Raw genomic sequence first — 21276 nt, 5'->3', positions numbered from 1 at the left:
CTGCCACTATCCGCCACCGCCACCACTGTCCGCCACCGCCACCACTGTCTGCCACCGCCACGACTGTCTGCCACCGCCACCACTGTCTGCCCGCCGCCACCACTGTCCGCCCGCCGCCACCACTGTCCGCCCGCCGCCACCACTGTCCGCCCGCCGCCACCACTGTCCGCCCGCCGCCACCACTGTCCGCCCGCCGCCACCACTGTCCGCCCGCCGCCACCACTGTCCGCCCGCCGCCACCACTGTCCGCCCGCCGCCACCACTGTCCGCCCGCCGCCACCACTGTCCGCCCGCCGCCACCACTGTCCGCCCGCCGCCGCCACTGTTCGCCCGCCGCCACCACTGTCCGCCCGCCGCCGCCACTGTCCGCCTGCCGCCGCCACTGTCCGCTCGCCGCCGCCACTGTCCGCCCGCCGCCGCCACTGTCCGCCCGCCGCCACTGTCCACCACCGCCGCCACAGCCGCCACGGTCCGCCCGCCGCCACTATCCGCCACAGCCGCCACTATCCGCCACCGCCGCCACTGTTCGCCCGCCGCCACCACTGTCCGCCCGCCGCCACCACTATCCGCCCGCCGCCACCACTGTCCGCCCGCCGCCACTGTCCACCACCGCCGCCACAGCTGCCACGGTCCGCCCGCCGCCACTATCCGCCACAGCCGCCACTATCCGCCACCGCCGCCACTGTTCGCCCGCCGCCACTGTCCGCCCGCCGCCACTATCCGCCACCGCCGCCACTGTCCGCCCGCCGCCACTGTCCGCCCGCCGCCACTGTCCGCCCTGTCCGCCCTGTCCGCACGCCGCCACTGTCCGCCCTGTCCGCCCGCCGCCACTGTCCGCCCGCCGCCACTATCCGCCACCGCCGCCACTGTCCGCCGGCGCCACTGTCCGCCCGCCGCCACTATCCGCCACCGCCGCCACTGTCCGCCCGCCGCCACTGTCCGCCCGCCGCCACTATCCGCCACCGCCGCCACTGTCCGCCCGCCGCCACTGTCCGCCCGCCGCCACTATCCGCCACCGCCGCCACTGTCCGCCCGCCGCCACTATCCGCCACCGCCGCCACTGTCCGCCTGCCGCCACTGTCCGCCCGCCGCCACTGTCCGCCCGCCGCCGCCCTGTCCGCCCGCCGCCACTGTCCGCCCGCCGCCAGTATCCGCCACCGCCGCCACTGTCCGTCCGCCGCCACTGTCCGCCCCCCGCCACTGTCCGCCCGCCGCCACTATCCGCCACCGCCGCCACTGTCCGCCCGCCGCCACTGTCCGCCCGCCGCCACTGTCCGCCCGCCCCCACTGTCCGCCCGCTGCCACTATCCGCCACCGCCACCACTGTCCGCCACCGCCACCACTGTCTGCCACCGCCACCACTGTCTGCCACCGCCACCATTGTCTGCCACCGCCACCACTGTCCGCCCGCCGCCACCACTGTCCGCCCGCCGCCACCACTGTCCGCCCGCCGCCACCACTGTCCGCCCGCCGCCACCACTGTCCGCCCGCCGCCACCACTGTCCGCCCGCCGCCACCACTGTCCGCCCGCCGCCACCACTGTCCGCCCGCCGCCACCACTGTCCGCCCGCCGCCACCACTGTCCGCCCGCCGCCACCACTGTCCGCCCGCCGCCGCCACTGTTCGCCTGCCGCCACCACTGTCCGCCCGCCGCCGCCACTGTCCGCCCGCCGCCGCCACTGTCTGCCCGCCGCCACTGTCCACCACCGCCGCCACAGCCGCCACGGTCCGCCCGCCGCCACTATCCGCCACAGCCGCCACTATCCGCCACCGCCGCCACTGTTCGCCCGCCGCCACTGTCCGCCCGCCGCCACTATCCGCCACCGCCGCCACTGTCTGCCCGCCGCCACTATCCGCCACCGCCGCCACTGTCCGCCCGCCGCCACTGTCCGCCCGCCGCCGCCACTGTCCGCCCGCCGCCACTGTCCGCCCGCCGCCACTATCCGCCACCGCCGCCACTGTCCGCCACAGCCGCCACTCTCCGCTGTACAGCCTCCCCACTCTCCGTTAGTAAATAATTATAATTGTTAGTAAATAATAAATGAAATATAAATTATTAGATTTTTTTACCCTTTAATTGGTTTTAATATTTAAATTGAAAATAATAATATAATATAAAATATAATAAAAATAATATAATATAAAATATAATTTAATTTCAAGAAATTTAACTTTAAACACAAAGATGTGAAAAGGGTTCAGATTATAGGCTCAAACCTTTCATAAGAGATTCATATTGGTATATGAATGGATTATGAATGATTTAGGTTAGGATTGTAAAGTTGCCACAACATCTCAAATTAGTGTTAGATACGTAGGTTTTGGTTATAAGTTTTGGAAACCTATTTAAGTCCACACACAATATCGTATCTGATACGATAAAACAAACGTTTCCAATCCTTTCCAGATATGTTGTGGCAACCTAAAATTGTTTGCTGGGTAACAGTTCCCCCCCCCCCTTTTATTTCTCCCACGCCTGCTGTAAGAGTCATATCCACTTTACCCGAGCGTTCTCTACGTTGCGGGCAACAATTTGATATATGTGGGAGCGCGTAGTGTTTTTGCGGTGGCGAGAAATTCGTAAAAGACGTGTAATTTGGCCTGTGGTATAGGCCCTTTAGGACACCAATATGGCGCCGGCCCCTCCGTTTTGCTGCCAAAACTGTGTGATGTCAGTGGCACCAGACTGGTCACTGACAATGACGTGGCACAGGGAGCAAATGAAAATCGCCCCTGGCAAGTATGACGTCACGACGGCAGGGGGGTCCGGTCATTGCGCCGCGGTGGCGCCACCAGTCTGAGACAGCACGTCAAGGTTGTCGAACGTGCGACAGGGGATCCTGTCAGTTTGACAGGATCCCCCATCTCCGGAGGATTTACGCATCACCAGCGGTCTGCCAGCACTTGGTGAGGTCTTCCTTCGTTCATGTGTTGGACCGAAGAGGTAATCGACGGAATATTGAGCAACAAGTACTCCAGGGACAGGTGCTGTGCAAGAGGGAAGTCTAGACAGTGACGTCTGGGACGTCTGATAGCTTCAACAGTGATGACGTAGCGGCTGGGCCAATCCTCCATGAGGAACCAGTCTGACACATCACGTCAAGGTGGACGGATGTGCGAAGGTTGGTCCTGTCAGTTTGACAGTTGTAACCCGCTCCCGGGAATTTTACGCATCACCCGTAATCTGCAAGTACGCTGTGAGGTCTTCCTTCATTCCATGTGTTGGACCCAAAGAGGGAATCGACGGAATATTGAGCAACAAGTGCTCCAGGGACAGGTGTTGTGCAAGAAGAAGTGAAGTCTGTGCAGTGACGTATGTGACGTCTGAGGCAGATCACCCATCTAGTGATGACGTAGCGGCTGGGCCAGTCCACCGGGAAGCAGTGGGAGAAGAAAACTAATTGGGAATCAGGACGACTGCAGCCGAAAAGTAGGTTTGCAGACGTAGTTGCGAGGAGAAGTCGACAGCCAAGAGACCGACTCCAACCCTGCAAGACGTTGTGGAGGAGCACAAACCTGCGGAGGACAGAGCACGGTGATGACGCGTTTATTTTGGGATGTTGATTGGGTTCCTGGAGAGAGCATCAATGTGTGTGTGTGGGGGCATTCCCTACAACGAGTCGAGAGCCGGGACCAGGAGCTACAATTCAACTCTCACCGGAGGGCGAGTCCACATCAGTGAGGTGGAAGTAGGTGATTCTAGTTTCCCTCCCAATTCCCCTTTAGTCAGTTATATTTAGACAGAGTATCTTATATGTCGTGAGCAAGGCTCACCGATGTCTATGTCACAGTAAGGCACAGTTGTGCAGAGTGAGGCTGGACAGAGCTCTCACGATATTTATATATGTGGTGTGTGTAGGCACCTGGGATTATTGAGGAATTTACTGTGTCGATGATGATTTCTTTCATGTGACATTAATATGATAACTTATGTCAGAGAATATAAATATAAGTGTACCAGTTATTGGTGTTAGGCTGTATGCCCAGTATTTATCTTATTATTATTGATATTGATGAATTGATCCATATATATATATTGGTGTGTTGAATAAAATTTTCATGTGTGCAGTGATTAATTGTGTTATTGCCTTCGAAAGGAATTACTGAATCTAAGGACAGTACTGTGGTTAATTGCATCCATTATCATTATTATGATCTGCCGTGTTTAATGCCATTATAGTGAAATATTATGTTAATTGCTGTAGAAATGAGTTATTGAACTTGAGATCAGTGTGGTGATTCATTGCGTTCTATTGCCATTATAGAAAATATTGTGTTGATGACAAACATAGTGATCCCTGCGAATTTAAAGAAATAGGTGCTTTACGCCAAAGAAACAAGTACATAAGTATTCACACGGTGAGGGAGGCTGCCCAGCTGACATTGACAAGAGGGGGAGTGTTGCCCTCTAGACGAGCCCTGGTTCTATGAAGAGAGAATGACTTTCTGCATGTACTTGATGTTTCGTTGTTGATACGGATATAATACCTTGAAGCTTTTAAGTAAAATACAAAATACCTTCGTGTTTGTATTATCCCTCCATATATCTTGTTGCTATAGAACAGTTCCAAAGAGTGAGAGTATTAGAGACATATACCTGCCTGTGACCAGATTTAATGAGTGAGCTCTCTGCCACTAGTACCACAATTCCACAATACCATTGATGTGTTACTGGAGACGGGAAATACCAGTTGGCGACCTTGCAGTTAGTAGTAGAGCCCTTGTTGGGGCGGGCACACGGTTAGGAGAGAGCATCTGTGTTCTCACTCGTCTTTGGCTTTAAAGACCGGCTGGAGATTGACTGGGATACTCTCCTGGCGAACAGTGGCGCCGCGAGGATTGAGTGAAGACCCGCAGGGCTACGGTCAGTAACAGTTATCACTAATACTAGTGGGTGGTGTCTATGTAGAGAGAGAGACACCCCGACGTTGGCGACCGCTGACAGGATATTAAGTACAGTCATTTATACTTATACTTATACTTATACTTACAACTAAGGTAAACCCCGACGTTGGCGATCTTGCCAGGTGTCTGGGATAAAGATCTTGTATGCACTGTTACCTACCCCCTCGCACTCCCCGACATTGGCGACCTTGCCAGGATTACGATCAGGATAACGATCAGGGTAATGGTCAGGATAACGATCAAGATAAAGATTGCAATTGTGGTACTTCACAGTGGTATTAGGTATCAGGTACAGGCTATCACTCGTAGCACAAGATGGAGGATGATAAGGTAGCAAGGGTCATTGACACTAGAGATGAGCAGATGCTGGAGGATTGCACCAAGGCACAGCTGCAATCGATAGCCGACCACTGTGGGATAAAATTGAGATCTTCCAAAGTGGGAGAGAGAAGGCTTGAGATCATGGCACAGCTCAGGACAAGAGATGAGGCTTTGGGGGAGGAACGGCCACAGACACCTGCCAGTTTGGGAGAACATTTGAGCATTGGTGGAAGCAGCAGGGGATCCAGCGGCAGCAGGCGCAGCGTCAAACTGGAGATATTGAAGCTGCAGCTGGAGGCACAGCTGCACCGGGAAGAGCGAGAGGAACAGCTGCGCGGGGAAGAGCGAGAAGCAGAAGCACAACTGAAACGTAAGGAGCAGGAGCGAGAGGCACAACTGAAACGTGAAGAGCAGGAGCGAGAGGCACAACTGAAACTTGAAGAGCAGGAGCGAGAGGCACAACTGAAACATGAAGAGCAGGAGCGAGAGGCACAGCTGAAACGGGAAGAGCGAGAGGCACAGCTGCGCAAGGAAGAGCGTGAGCACGAGGCACAGCTGAGACGGGAGGAGCGGGAGCTAGAAGCTAAGCTGAAACAGCAAGAGGTCGAAACAAACAAAGAGATTGAGCTGAAGCGAGCTGAGCTAGGGCTAGCCCCACCTGCCCCGCCACAGCAGGAAGACCGCCGAGTGAGAGAGTGAGATTTGCCGGTCTTTGTACCAAACGAAGCTGAAGGTTTCTTTGACCACTTCGAGAGGGTCGCTACATTGAAGAAGTGGCCGAGAGCAGAGTGGGCGGAGCTGGTTCAGAGTAGGCTCACCGGTGAAGCTCGCGAAGCCTACAACATGCTCGACCTCAGGGAGTCTACCAACTACGATGCTGTGAAGAGAGCTGTGCTTTGCTCTTTCAAACTGAAGCCGGAATGTTACAGGAAACGTTTTAGGGAATGTACACGTTTGCCAGGAAAATCTTATGCAGAGACGGCGAGGGACATGGAGAGAAAATTCCTGAAGTGGCTGGAGTCTGAAGGAGCGAAGTCGGCTGAAGATGTCAAGAGGCTAATGGTCATGGAGAAGTTTATGTCCGTGCTCTCTCCTGAGATCAGGGTTAGAGTAAAGGAGGCGGACATAAAGGACCTGAGGTCCGCGGCCGACAGAGCTGACATGCTGGAAGAAGCTTTGCGACCACGCCGAGAGAGACAGCACCGACCGCCAGTATACTCCGGATATGGGAGAAGTTATAGAAGAACGGACGGATGGAGGACAGGAGCGAGTTCTCCCAAGTTCCACCTCTCGAGTGGAGACAGTAGAGGATCAAAGAGTGCTGTGGAGCCGGTAAAGAAGTCCCTAGCTGAGAGTTCAGGAGCTGTTGCTGAGACGAAGGAGACAACGTAAGGCGCGAGGAAGACCCACGGAGCGACAGCCTCTGGAGGCGTTGCCAGGGCGGGCGGTGGTGGATGGTCACCGCCGGGGAAGTTCCGCTGCTACAATTGTGGGGGATTTGGACACTTCTCGCGGGAATGCAAACGCCCTAAGCAGCGGGGGAACGTTGCTTTCGTGAGGGTCGAGGACCAGATGGCCGAGAGGGTGCGGGATGAACCCGTACTGAGTGGGGAGAAAAGAGTTCACCCATTCGTGTGTGAGGGAACCGTAAGGATGGGGGAGGCAGACCCCATTTCGGTGAAGATACTGAGAGACACTGGGGCAGATTTTACTCTGATGAGTAAAACCCTGTTCCCGAGTATTACGCGAGTACCAGTGTGGGGGTGGCAGTTGTGACCACTGTGGGAGGCCCAGTGAGGATGCCCCTACACCAGGTGACTCTGAATTCTGATTATGGCTGCCAGACCCTAGTGGTGGGGGTCTGTGCATCAATGCCCAAGATGGATGCACAAGTCATCCTTGGAAATGACGCATGTGGAGGATGTGTCCTCCCTAACCTCGTGAAGGGCGAAAAGTGCTTGGAGCATTTTTTTTTTTTCTACCACAGACGTGGCCATACATTTACAATACTAACCAGCATATATACATTTTCTTCTGTCCTCCATGGACAGGGTTAGAGAAGTGTTAAACATATAGTTCAAGGGTTTATTGAACACTCAACCACAGAAGGTGATTCGGTGCTTTTAAAATGCTAAGCTAACCTACATACGTAAATACATAGATACACAGATTTACGTATGCCCTACATGAAGTGTTAGATGTGTCTTTTACATAGTGTCATTAATGTACATTCACAAAGGTGAAATGTAATTCTGATCAGCTTCTATATATACTTTATACCCATACATATACATACACACACACACATATACATACATATATACACACACACATGCATTCACATACATTTGTCTCATTTACTCTGACAGGGTGAGATAGCTGATAAAGAAACTAGTATGCAATTAAGCACTTAATCACTGAAGGTGATGAAGGTGCTTTTACAAGCTCAGGTTATATAGTTACATCATATATATACATAGTATGATTGATATATTACATGGTCAATCTTGGATACAAGTCCAATATATCATCAAGTGTTCCAGTACTCATATAGTAATTACAGAGTTCAGCATACCTTAGCCCAGGAGGGCGAAAGTCAGTCAGTTTGGGACATTCTACAATATAATGTTCAAGAGAGTGCATGTTTTCTCTTTCACAAAGTTGACACATTGTGTACTCGACATTTGGGTTTTGAGAAAACTGCCAGATACGTCTATATCCCAGGCGTATTCTGGCCACTATAACATCACATTGCTGGGTTCTTGTTCTATTAGTCACTATAAGGAGAGAGGCGGAGTGTTAGACGCCTGTGGGGACGAGAAGGAAATCGCCGCGGTGGCGTTCCCTGTATGCACTGTTATCCCAAGGCGGTGCAACGGACACGGAGGGAGTGAATCTGATAGGGCTGAAGAGGAGACGTCCGACAGCCTGGGAGTCGATCACCTTTTCGTGGAACCCGGAGGACGAGTGGAGGGCGAAGGCAGCCCGGATGGTGAGTTACAGGTGACCCTCGCCAGTTCTTTTGGAGTAGACCGCACTCGTCTGGGGGAGTTGCAGCAGATAGAGTTTCCCGAATTGATTCATGAGGCCAAAGGAAGACGTGTTGGGCCCGAGAGGGCCACCCATTTTTATATGCAGGAAAACTGGCTGGACATCAAGCACATCAGAGGGAAGGACATCGTAGTAGCGGATGCCCTGTCCCGTGTACACTAACCAGATATGACTCTTATTTGCAGCTTAGAGCAGCTGTGTTCTCACTCATCTTTGGCTCTAAAGGCCGTCTAGAGATTGACTGGGATACTTTCCTGGCGAACAGTGGCGCCGCGAGGATTGAGTAAAGACCCGCAGGGCTACGGTGAGTAACAGTTATCGCCAATACTACCGGGTGGAGTCTATGAAGAGAGAGAGACACCCCGACGTTGGCGACCGATGACAGGATATTAAGTACAGTCATTTATACTTATACTTGCAACTAAGGTAAACCCCGACGTTGGCGATCTTGCCAGGTGTCCGGGATAAAGATCTTGTGTACACTATTGCCTACCCCCTCGCACTCCCCAACAATATATATATATATATATATATATATATATATATATATATATATATATATATATATATATATATATATATATATATATATATATATATATATATGTGAATGAAAACTCACACCCCAGAAGTGACTCGAACCCATACTCCCAGAAGCAACGCAACTGGTAACTACAGGGCGCCTTAATCCGCTTGACCATCACGGCCGTCAAAAGGAAGTGATAGCCGAGGCTATTTGAGCCACTTCCCCGACGGCAACTCGGATGGTAATCTTGGGCATAGCATTTCACCAAATCACCTCATTCTTTGGGGCACACGTGAGGAACACAAATGCGAACAAGCCTGAATGGTCCCCAGGACTATATGCGAATGAAAACTCACACCCCAGAAGTGACTCGAACCCATACTCCCAGAAGCAACGCAACTGGTAACTACAGGGCGCCTTAATCCGCTTGACCATCACGGCCGTCAAAAGGAAGTGATAGCCGAGGCTATTTGAGCCACTTCCCCGACGGCAACTCGGATGGTAATCTTGGGCATAGCATTTCACCAAATCACCTCATTCTTTGGGGCACACGTGAGGAACACAAATGCGAACAAGCCTGAATGGTCCCCAGGACTATATGCGAATGAAAACTCACACCCCAGAAGTGACTCGAACCCATACTCCCAGAAGCAACGCAACTGGTAACTACAGGGATTAAGTGGTCAAGCGGATTAAGGCGCCCTGTAGTTACCAGTTGCGTTGCTTCTGGGAGTATGGGTTCGAGTCACTTCTGGGGTGTGAGTTTTCATTCGCATATAGTCCTGGGGACCATTCAGGCTTGTTCGCATTTGTGTTCCTCACGTGTGCCCCAAAGAATGAGGTGATTTGGTGAAATGCTATGCCCAAGATTACCATCCGAGTTGCCGTCGGGGAAGTGGCTCAAATAGCCTCGGCTATCACTTCCTTTTGACGGCCGTGATGGTCAAGCGGATTAAGGCGCCCTGTAGTTACCAGTTGCGTTGCTTCTGGGAGTATGGGTTCGAGTCACTTCTGGGGTGTGAGTTTTCATTCGCATATAGTCCTGGGGACCATTCAGGCTTGTTCGCATTTGTGTTCCTCACGTGTGCCCCAAAGAATGAGGTGATTTGGTGAAATGCTATGCCCAAGATTACCATCCGAGTTGCCGTCGGGGAAGTGGCTCAAATAGCCTCGGCTATCACTTCCTTTTGACGGCCGTGATGGTCAAGCGGATTAAGGCGCCCTGTAGTTACCAGTTGCGTTGCTTCTGGGAGTATGGGTTCGAGTCACTTCTGGGGTGTGAGTTTTCATTCGCATATAGTCCTGGGGACCATTCAGGCTTGTTCGCATTTGTGTTCCTCACGTGTGCCCCAAAGAATGAGGTGATTTGGTGAAATGCTATGCCCAAGATTACCATCCGAGTTGCCGTCGGGGAAGTGGCTCAAATAGCCTCGGCTATCACTTCCTTTTGACGGCCGTGATGGTCAAGCGGATTAAGGCGCCCTGTAGTTACCAGTTGCGTTGCTTCTGGGAGTATGGGTTCGAGTCACTTCTGGGGTGTGAGTTTTCATTCGCATATAGTCCTGGGGACCATTCAGGCTTGTTCGCATATATATATGTATATATATATATTAGTATATTTTGTTACCAGTCTTTCCTGTAGACATATATTATTAATTACTTCAGTACTTCTATCACCTCACACAATCAGTACTGGAGTACTTCCATGACCTCACACGCATAGTACTGGACTACCTCAATGACATTACACGTTTAGTACTGGAGTACTTCCTTGACAACACATGTTTAGTACTGCAGTACGTCCCTGACCTCACACGTTTAGTACTGCAGTACTTCCATAACATCACACGTTTAGTACTGCTGTACTTCCATGACCACACACGTTTAGTTCTGAAGTACTTCCTTGACCTCGCACGTTTAGTACTGGAGAACTTCCCTGACCTCACACGTTTACTTCAGGAGTACTTCCTTGACCTCACACGTTTAGTACAGCAGTACTTCCATGACTTCACACGTTTAGTACTGGAGTACTTCCTTGACCTTAAACAATCAGTACTGGAGTACTTCCTTGACCTCAAACATTTAGTACTGCAATACTTCCTTCACCTCACACGATTAGTACTGGAGTACTTCCTAGACCTCACAAGTTTAGTACTGGAGTACTTCCATAACCTCACACGTTTAGTTCTGCAGTATTTCCTTGACATCAAACGTTTAGTACGGGATTACTTAATTGACCTCACACAACCAGTACTGGAGTACTTCCATGACGTCACACGTCTAGTACTAGAGTACCTCCTTTACCATACACGATTATTTCGGGAGTTCTTCCTTGACCTGACACGTAAAGTGCTGGAGCACTTTCTTGACATCACACGTGTAGTACTGCAGTACTTCCATGATCTCACACGTTTAGTACTGGAATATTTTCTTGACCTCACATGTTGAGTACTGCAGTACTTCCGTGACCTCACACGTTAAGTACTGGAGTACTTCCTTGACATCACACGTTTATTACTGGAGTACTTCCATGCCCTCACAGGTCATGGAAGTACTTCCATGACCTTGACCCTCTTCTCCTATCTGCTTGTCGTTTCCTGCCGACCTTTTGCTTGTTTTGGTTATTCCTTTGGACTTCTTCTGTTTTGACGCCTGGGTGCTTGAGGAGGCACACTCTTGCACCCGTATAACTGTAGTACCCAACGTCGAGAGCGAGGGGAACCTTTTATTGTCAATCCCCCTTTCGTCGCTGAACCCGATCTCGACGGACTGACGGTTCTTATGGTGGCGTTTGTGGGGCGAGACTCAAGACGCACCCCTAGGGGGCCCCGGCATGATCGGCGATAGCTTCCTGTTGAGTGTCCTGCCTCTAATTGTGGCTCCATGGTGGATATGGGGGGCACATTCGTGGATGAATTTATCACTCTTCTTCTGTATGTCGTTAAATGTTTCTGTTGTACCCTCTCGGGCTCGTGGGGTGGGCGACCAAGCCCCCGAGTTGGCCTGTATTGGAAGACCGGGCTCTGTAGCCTCCGCTGCGTTGGGCCCCGACCTTGCTCCTCCTTTGACTCTCCTGACTTCTTCCCCCAGCTCCCCTCCCTCCTCTGTGGTTGGGTCGAGCCTCAAGCCCCCCAGTGGTGACCACTTCGTCCCCTGGTGCGGCTAAGTCTCTCGTTGTGACTACTGTGCCTTTTGACCCCTCTCTCTCTCTCTGGGTTCTGAACGCCGTCCGCGCCACGGCCGCACTCGCTCGATTCCTTCCCGTACTGATGCATATCAGGCCTTGTTTGGTCCCGCTTCATGGGCCAAATACTTTGATCTCCTCCCTCTTGATTCTGTGCCTCCTGACGATTTCTCCCTCCATCGGCGTCTTGTTGATTCCGTAGATGCGTCTGTTACCTTCAACCCCACTCGTCTCGGTACACGTGTCGTTGCTGCTCCTTCTCAGGATGCAGCTTCCCGCTTGGCTGCCTTATCCTGCCTTGGCGAGATCCCTGTTCGGGTCTCAAAGAACGCTCGGTTGAATGCCATTGTTGGCACTATTCTCCTTCCGCCCCATGTTGCGACTGGTGTTCGGAATCTGCAGGACTGCCACGATGACATTCGGCATATCCTTGATACCCAAGGCCATTCTGTCCTCCAGGAAGACTTGCATACTCATCCCCCTCGTGGTCGTCGCCGTCAACCCCTCCGGATTGTGAAGAAAACCTTTGATGGTAGGACCCTTCCATCCTCTGTCGTTCTTGCTGGTGCTAGGTGCTCTGTCCAGGAGTATATTCCTTCTCCTCGGCTTTGTATCAAATGCTGGAGGTTTGGGCATGGTGCCCTCCGCTGCTCTGGGACTGTCTCTCTGTCCTTTGTGTGGTCGCGAAGGTCACTCTATGTCGGAGTGCACTTCTCCCCAGGCTCGCTGCCTCAACTGCAGTGAGGCCCATTCTACCTTCAGTGCCTGTATCCATTACAAGCTTGAGACAGCCGTCCTCAATTTGAAGCACCGGGAGCGTTTATCTTTTCCTGAGGCGATGCGCCAGGTTCGCCGGCTCCCGCTTATGCTAACGTCTCTTATGCTCGCATGTTGCGCTCTTCCTCTCCTCGTCCTTCCCACCTTTCTCAGATTCACAAACGTTTCCGGGCCTTGGACCCTGATATGCCCACTGCCTTGTGGTGGCCTCTGTTCCTTTGAGGTCTGTCCCGAAGGGTCCCCCTCCTGGTCCTCTGTCTGGGGTTCCCCTTCTTTCTACCCGGTCTGTCATGTCTCCTGTGTCTTCTTCCTCGTCTCCCTCCGATCCTCCTTCCCATCCTTCTCCTCCATCTATTGACTCTCCCCGCCGCCTGTCGGTGCAGGCTGATGTCCACCGTTCTCCTAACGACCATCGTGTGTGCTCTCGTTCAGCTTCTTCTGTTGAGACGCTGGAATCCGTTGCCCGGTACGTAGTTGCTGAGACATCGGTCTCTTTAAGTCAGAAGCGTAAGCCTGGCTCCTCTCCTTCCTCCTCCCCGGCGGGTAAGAAGGCTTCGCTTTCTTCCTCGGTCCCTACTACTGGCTCTATTGCTCCTTCCCCTTCCATTTCAGTGGTTGCGCCCCCTGATCCTGCTATGGAGGTTTCTTTGGCCCCGGCTTCCCTCTCGGTTGCTGCCCTTGTTGAGGTGTGCTCCCCTCTTTCTACTCCCCATCTTCCTGGTGCTGTCCTTGACTGCTCCTCTCCGTTGTTGTCTCCTCTTCCTCCTGCTCCTCCTCCGGACCCTGCCCGCCCACCTCTGGTATGTTCTCCAGCTTCCTTCCCTCCGTCTTTGCTCAGTTTACCCATGCTAACCCTGACTTTGTTGACCCTGATCCCGACCCTGATATTTAACGTGCTATGTTGCTCTTTCGCCTTTGTTTCTTCCTTGTTCTCTGTTGTTGTCCTTTCTCTTCTCGAGGATGTCTATTCGTCAATGGAACGTTCGAGGTTATTACGCCAATTTCCTCGAACTCCAACTTCTGATTTCGCGGTTTTCGCCCCTTTGTGTCTGCCTCCAGGAGCCGATGCTTGGTGCTCGTCCTGGTCGTTTTCATGGCTATTCCTTTCTCTCCCCCCCCCCCCCCCAGCTGTTGCTGGGGCTCCTAATTCTTCTGCTCTCTTGATTCGCTCTGATGTTCCCTTTGTCCCCCTACTTTTTCCTTCGCCTCTCCATTGTTCTGCTGCTCGTATCTTTGTGGGGAAATGGTACACAGTTTGTTCCATTTATCTCCCCCCGAGTGTCCCACTCTCTCTTCCTGATCTGAAACGCCTACTGGACTCTTTGCCGGAGCCTGTGCTCCTGCTGGGTGATTTCAATTGTCGTCATTCTCTTTGGGGTGATGTTCTGACGAATACCCGATGTCGCCTTCTTGAGCCGTTTATCCTCTCTTCTTCCCAGTCTCTTCTGAATTCTGGTGAGCCCACTCATTTGGACTTTCGGACTCGCACCCTTTCCTGTCTTGATCTTTCTCTTTGCTCTTCTTCTCTTTACTTAGATTTCACGTGGCAGGTTTTTGATGACCTCCATGGCAGTGACCATTTCCCCATCCTTGTTTAATTTTTCTCTTTTCGCCCTTCCCTCTTCTTTCCTAGGTGTCAGTTTGCAAAAGCGGACTGGAACCTATTTACACTCAGTGCTGCTCTCTGCTTCTCCCTTGCACTCTCCTCCTTTTTCATGACGCTATCTTCGACGCTGCCCTCCGCTCTATTCCTCGCTCTTCCTCTCGGAGTCCACGGTAGTGCGTTCCCTGGTGGAATGCAGACTGTGCTTGGGCTGTCCGCTGTAAGCGTGCAGCCTGGAAGAGGCACCGCCATCGGCAGACGGCCGATTCTTTTCTTTTCTTTCGGAAAGCGAGTGCGGTGGCCCGTAGGGCCATCCGTACGGCTAAACGTGAATGTTGGGCATCTTTTGTCTCCACCATTACGTCCGAAACGCCTCTGCCACAGATCTGGAAGCGTATCCACAAGATAGTGGGTAAGTTTGTTCCCGATGTTTCACCGGTCCTTCACCTCCATGGTACTCTTGTGGCGGACCCGTTGCAGGTCGCTACCGAACTGGGTTACCACTTTTCTTCTGTTAGCTCTGGTCTTCATCTTCCCCAATCTTTCTTTCTTCGTAAACCTGTCCTTGAGTCTCGTCCTTTAGATTTCTGCACTCGTCTTCGACTTCCCTATAACGACCCCTTCTCTCTCTCTAAACTTTTGCCCTGGCCCTCTGCGGTTCTACGGCGGCGGGCTCCGATGGCATTCATTATGAGATGCTTTGCCATCTCCCTCCGTCTCAGTATTTACTGAGTCTGTATAATCGGATCTGGGAGTCATCGTCAGTTCCTGAGGACTGGCTCGATGCCGTTGTCCTCCCTGTTCGTAAACCAGGGTCTCTGGGAACTTCCCCTAAGGACTTTCGCCCTATTGCCCTCACAATTTGTCTGCAAACTCTTTGAACGTATGGTTAGCGTTCGTCTGATGTGGTTCCTGGAACACATCACCTCCTCTCCCCTTCTCAATTTGGTTTTCGCAAGTGCCGCAGCACGACAAATGTCCTGGTGAACTTGGAGGTCTATATTCGTACTGCTTTTGCTGCGAAGACCTCCGTTGTTGCCGTCCTTTTTGACCTGGAAAAGACTTACGACACCACTTAGCGATATCATATTCTATCCCAGCTTCATTCTTTTGGTCTTCGTGGTCATCTCCCTCTCTTTCTCCGCAGCTTCCTCTCTCTTCGTTCCTTTCGGGTGCGACTTGGTACCGCTCTCTCTGCCTCTTTTCAGCAATACGAAGATGTGCCCCAGGGTAGTGTTCTGAGCACTACTCTTTTTCTGTTTGTCCTCAATGGTCTTCTTTCCTCTCTTCCTTCAGGTGTCTTCTCCGCTCTCCATGTCGATGATCTTACCCTTTGCTGTCAGGGTGATGATTCGCCTCTCCTTCAGCGCCAACTTCAACTTGCGATTGATGCCGTGTCGTCTTGGGCCACCGATCATGGCTTCAAGTTCTCTACTTCTAAGACTTGTGCCATGACTTTAACTCGGAAACGGGTCGTTCTTCGTCCCTCTTTGTCACTTTATGATCATCCCCTTGAGTACAAAGATTCTGCGAAGCTTTTGGGGTTATTCCTTGACACTCGTTTGTCTTGGTCTCCCCATATCTCTTACCTCCGTGTTGAGTGCTCTAAGGCCCTTACCCTCCTTCGGGTATTGTCCCATACTTCTTGGGGAGCGAATAGGCGCACTCTCCTTGCTTTACATTCCTCTCTCGTCCTGTCTAAGCTCGATTATGGGTGCCCTGCTTACTCGTCTGCTTCTCCTACTCCTCGCCGTCTTGAAGCTTTGCACCATACTGGGTTGCGCCTCAGTTCTGGTGCCTTTCATTCGACTCCCGTCCTTAGCTTGTATGTTGACACTGGCTTCCTGTTTTACCTTTACTCCTACTGCGGTTCCTGTTCCTCTACACCACCTCCCTCTTTCTGTCCGGTTATCTCGCTTACAGGATTCTTTTTCCGTTCGTGTTTCTAATGTTTCTCCTCGTGGTGTTCCTTGTTTGCCTCCGTGGAGAGTCCCCCTTCCGTGGTTTTGTACATCCTTGACCCGCATCACTAAAGCTTTTACCCCTCCTACGGATCTAAAATGCCTTTTCTTTGAGCACTTTTCTTCTCACTCCCGCTCCGTTTCTGTCTTCACCGATGGGTCTATGTCTGCGGACGGTGTTGGCTACTCTGTTGTTTTTCCTGATCGCAATTATATGTGTCGCTTACCTCTGGAGACTAGCATCTTTACAGTGGAGCTTTATGCTATTCACTATGCTCTTCGTCTCCTGCTTTCTCGTCAGTTTTCCTTTGTAGTTGTTGTTGACTCTCGTAGTGCCTTCATGGCTCTCGGGTCCTTTAATACGGTTCATCCAGTAGTTGTCGAGATCCAGCATTGGCTGTTTCTTGTTCACAGTAAATTTAAGTTGGTTGATTTTGTTGGGTTCCCAGCCATATTGGTGTGTCTTTAAATGAGCTTGCGGATGCTGCCGCCAAGGAAGCTGTCCGCTCTTGTCCCATCTCTCGTAAAGGTATTCCATATTCTGACTTTTACCCAGTTATCCATTCCTCCATCCTTACCCGTTGGCAGGCTTCTTGGTCGTTTGGTACTGGTAACAAACTACGTACTCTTAAATGTTGTGTTTCCTTGTGGCCGTCCTCCTACCACAGTAACCGGCGATGGGAAACAGCTCTGGCGAGGTTGCGTATTGGCTATGCTCGCTTGACCCATGGTCACTTGATGGAGCGCCGCCCTGCTCCTTATTGTCCTAATTGCATTGCCCTCTTACGGTCGTGCATGTCCTTCTTGAATATCCTGACTTCCAGGACGAGCGTGTGTCCTTGCTTTCCGACCGCCTCTCGCGGTCACCTGTGTCTCAATACTCCTCAATACTTGGTTATACTTTTGATATCATAATTTTCCTTTGTCTTATGCATTTTTGTTCTCGTATTGGCATCCTTGGTGATATTTAGCGCCCTCCGATTATTCCGCACATTTGATGGTGATATTTAGCGCCCTCTGATTATTCCGCACATTTGATAGTGCTACATAGCCTTCCCGGTTTGGTTCTTTCTTTTGATAATTACTTACTTAGTACTGCAGTACTTCAATGACCACACACGTTTAGTACTGCAGTACTTCCTTGACCTCACAAGTATAGTACTGGAGTACTTCCTTGAACTCACACGTTTAGTACTGCAGTACTTCCATGACCTCACACGTTTAGTACTGAAGTACTTCCTTGACCTCGCATGTTTAGTACGGGAGTACTTCCTTAACCTCACACAATCAGTACTGGAGTACTTCTGTCACCTCACACGTTTAGTCCGGCAGGACTTCCATGACGTCACAGGTTTAGTACTGAAGTACTTCCTTGACCTCGCATGTTTAGAACTGCAGTACTTCCTTGACCACACACCTTTAGTACTGGAGTACTTCCTTGACCTCACACAACCAGTAATGGAGTACTTCCTTGACCTCACACAATCAGTACTGGAGTAGTTCCATGACCTCACACGTTTAGTACTGCAATATTTCCATGACCTCACACGTTTATTACTGGAGTACTTTCTTGACTTCACACGTTTAGTACTGCAGTACTTCCAAGATCTCACACGTTTATTACTGGAGTATTTTCTTGACTTCACACGTTTAGTACTGCAGAACTTCCATGACCTCACGTTTAGTACTGCAGAACTTCCATGACCTCACACGTTTAGTACTGCAGTACTTCTATGACCTCACACGCTTAGGACTGGAGTACTTCCTTGACCTGACACATTTAGTACTGCAGTACTTCCGTGACCTCACACGTTTAGAACTGAAGTACTTCCTTGACCTCACATGATTAGTACTGCAGTACTTCCATGATCTCACACGTTTAGTACTGCAGTACTTCCTTGACCTCACATCTTTAGTACTCCTGTACTTCCTTGACCTGACATTTAGAGTGCTGGAGTACTTCCTTGACCTCACACGTTTAGTACTGCAGTATTTTCATGACCTCTCACGTTTAGTACTGGAGTACTTTCTTGACCTCACACACGTTTAGCACTGCAGTACTTCCATGACCTCACACGTTTAGTACTAGAGTACTTCCTTGACCTCACACTTTTAGTGTAGGAATACTTCCTTGACCTCACACGTTTAGTGTAGGAGTACTTCCATGACCTCACACGTTTAGCACTGGAGTACTTCCTCACATGTTTAGTACTGCAGTACTTCCTTAATCATACACGTTTACTTCTGGAGTACTTCCTTGACCACACACGTTAAGTGCTGGAATACTTCCTTGACATCACACGTTTAGTACTGGAGTACTTCCTTGCCCTCACACATTTAGTACTATAGTACTTCCTTGACCTGACACGTTTAGTACTGCAGTACTTCCTTAACCTCACACGTTTAACCCTGCAGTACTTCCTTGACTTCACACGTTCAGTACTGCAGTACTTCCTTGACCTCACACGTTTAGTACCTGAGTACTTCCTTGACCTGACACGTTTAGTACTGGAGTACTTCCTTGACCTGACGCGTTTAGTACTGGAGTACTTCCTTGACCTGACACGTTTAGTACTGCAGAACTTCCATGACCTCACACGTTTAGTACTCGAGTACTTCCAGTACCTCACACGTTTAGTACTCGAGTACTTCCTTGACCTGACACGTTCAGTACTGGAGTACTTCCTTGACCTCACACGTTCAGTACTGGAGTACTTCCTTGACCTCACACGTTTATTGCTGGAGTACTTCCTTGATCTCACACGTTTAGTAATGAAGTACTTCCATGACCTCAAACGTTTAGTGCTGGAGTACTTCCTTTACCGCCTAAGTTTAGTACTGCAGTACTTCCATGACCTCACACGTTTAGTACTCGAGTACTTTCTTGACCTGACACGTAAAGTGCTGGAGCTCTTCCTTGAACTCACATGATTAGTACTGGAGTACTGTCTTGACCTCACAAGTTTAGTACTGGAGTACTTCCTTGACTTCACACGTTTATTACTGGAGTGCTTCCTAGACCTCACACGTTAAATATATGACATTAATAATAAAAATTGGATTTAGGAACAAATGTCATTGTTAAATTATAAAGATTGTTGATCCGGGAATTGTATAAAATTGTCATCATATCGGATAAAAGCTGACGGATATGTTGCAGTTAACCTCGGGAAATACACTTTAATGATTACATTTTCCTCTTACAAATGTTGCCTCAAAAATCCTCTGCTAAAATATTGAAACCATATAATTAACTTTATCAATACTTTCAAATGACTTTCCAAATGCTATTCAATTAACATGATTAAATTTTTTCCTTCATATAAACAAATTATAGTTGGCAACTTTCAAGTATTGGCGTAAACTATATATATAATGTAGTATTTCCCTTGGTAATTGATGTATATGTGACCTTTATATTGTATATTAATTAATCAAGAGAAACTAAATATTTCGGCTTCCGTCGAGGAATTAGAAATATAAAACATTTTTTTTTAATTTCTAATAAATAAGGCTGAACCTTCAACAAAACTCTGAGCTGCCTCTCAGGACGAGTTGTTGTTAGTGAACGCTACAGTACTCACCTAGTTGTACTCACCAATTTGTACTCACCTAGTTTTGCTTTCGGGGGTTGAGCTTAGGCTCTTTGGTCCTTCCTCTCGACTGTCAATCAACTGGTGTACTGATTATTGAGCCTATTGGGCTCTATCATATATGCATTTGAAACTGTGTATATGGGTGCCTGGGTATGGTGCCAGGCCTGTCACTATAGAAATCTCGGTGGACCAGCTGTATATGTGTGTGTTACGAATCATCATGTGTTTGACTCTCACGGGAGTAAATTTGCACGTAGTGTTAACACCTGCATATGGTATTTAATAATATTGCATATATTATCTTACAAGTCATATAGTTATGAAAACTGGTATTAGAGAGGGGGTCAAGGAGTCATGGGCTTGCCTGGGGAGTGAACGTGTGTTGGATGCGAATCTTTCGTGTGAGGAGGGCTAGTCTTGTCTATTGTCGTGTTGCCAAGATGTTTCATAATTCAGATATATGTATGCTTATAAGAATGTTTATGATTTTAATTATCATTTTAAAATGTATGAAATATTATGCTTGTGTGATTGTGTCGGTTTGGGAGTGGTTACTTCCGTTTGTAGTGTGTGCAAGTTTAAAAGTTGTGGTAGACTTGTTGGTAACTGGGAAGGTGAGGGGAGGAGCGTCTGAGAGGGAGTAGCGTCGCTTGTGAGACTTCAGTAGCAGGGAGTGTGGACTGGTGTCAACATATATTAGTTAAGTAGTTGTATTTTACTGTTGTTAGGCTGTATTGTATGTAACAGGTCTGGCATATAAATAATAGACATATTAATAATTATTATTATTCTCACAGTATGATGCCCTGTGCTCTGGTTTATACACATTTTTTTGTGTTAACTCTTTTACGTAAACTGAGTATATCATTAACATAGTACTTATTTACCCCATTTATCTAGATAGACTTGCATTATAATAAATTTGGGTGAATACAGTGATTATGGAAATACAGTGAGCACAGCAAGACTAGTGGGACTTAACAATTGGTGCCTGGGTATTGTGACTGGCCTGTTACTATAGCATGCTGAGTGGAGAATCTGTGTATGGGTGGCTGGGCATGGTGCCAGGCTGTTACTACTCCTGCTTGGTGGGGGGTTCAGGGAGATCTTCTACTCCCCAAGCCCGGCCAGGCTTGACTTGTGAGAGCTTGGTATACTAGGCTGTTGCTTAAAGCGGCCCGCAGGGCCACATATCCACCACTGCCCGGTTGGTCCTGCACGCCTTGGAGAAAATTATCTAGTTTTCTCTTGAAGATGTTCACGGTTGCTTCTTATACTCGCTAGGAGGATGTTGAACAACCGTGGACCATTGATGTTTATACAGTGTTTTCTGATTGTGCCTATGGAATCCC

The 21276-nt window shown here is 50.0% G+C and overlaps 1 protein-coding gene across 1 annotated transcript; it reads left to right on the top strand.

Moving 5' to 3' along the window:
* Positions 1-5220: 5220 nt before the first annotated feature.
* Positions 5221-5925, top strand: LOC138373066 (trichohyalin-like). Its single transcript, XM_069339091.1, has one exon. It carries the CDS (start codon positions 5221-5223, stop codon positions 5923-5925), a length of 705 nt encoding a protein of 234 aa, XP_069195192.1.
* The last annotated feature ends 15351 nt before the right edge of the window (positions 5926-21276 follow it).

This window comes from Procambarus clarkii, chromosome 41, assembly GCF_040958095.1.
Source record: "Procambarus clarkii isolate CNS0578487 chromosome 41, FALCON_Pclarkii_2.0, whole genome shotgun sequence".
In the NCBI taxonomy this organism is placed as follows: Eukaryota; Metazoa; Arthropoda; class Malacostraca; order Decapoda; family Cambaridae; genus Procambarus; species Procambarus clarkii.
The sequence above is the reverse complement of the archived record's forward strand: the minus strand, read 5'-3'. Positions and strand labels throughout refer to the sequence as shown.

What these genes read in the sequence shown, in the direction of transcription:
- LOC138373066 (XM_069339091.1), top strand. Translation starts at nt 5,221, where the DNA reads ATGGAGGATGATAAGGTAGCAAGGGTCATTGACACTAGAGATGAGCAG.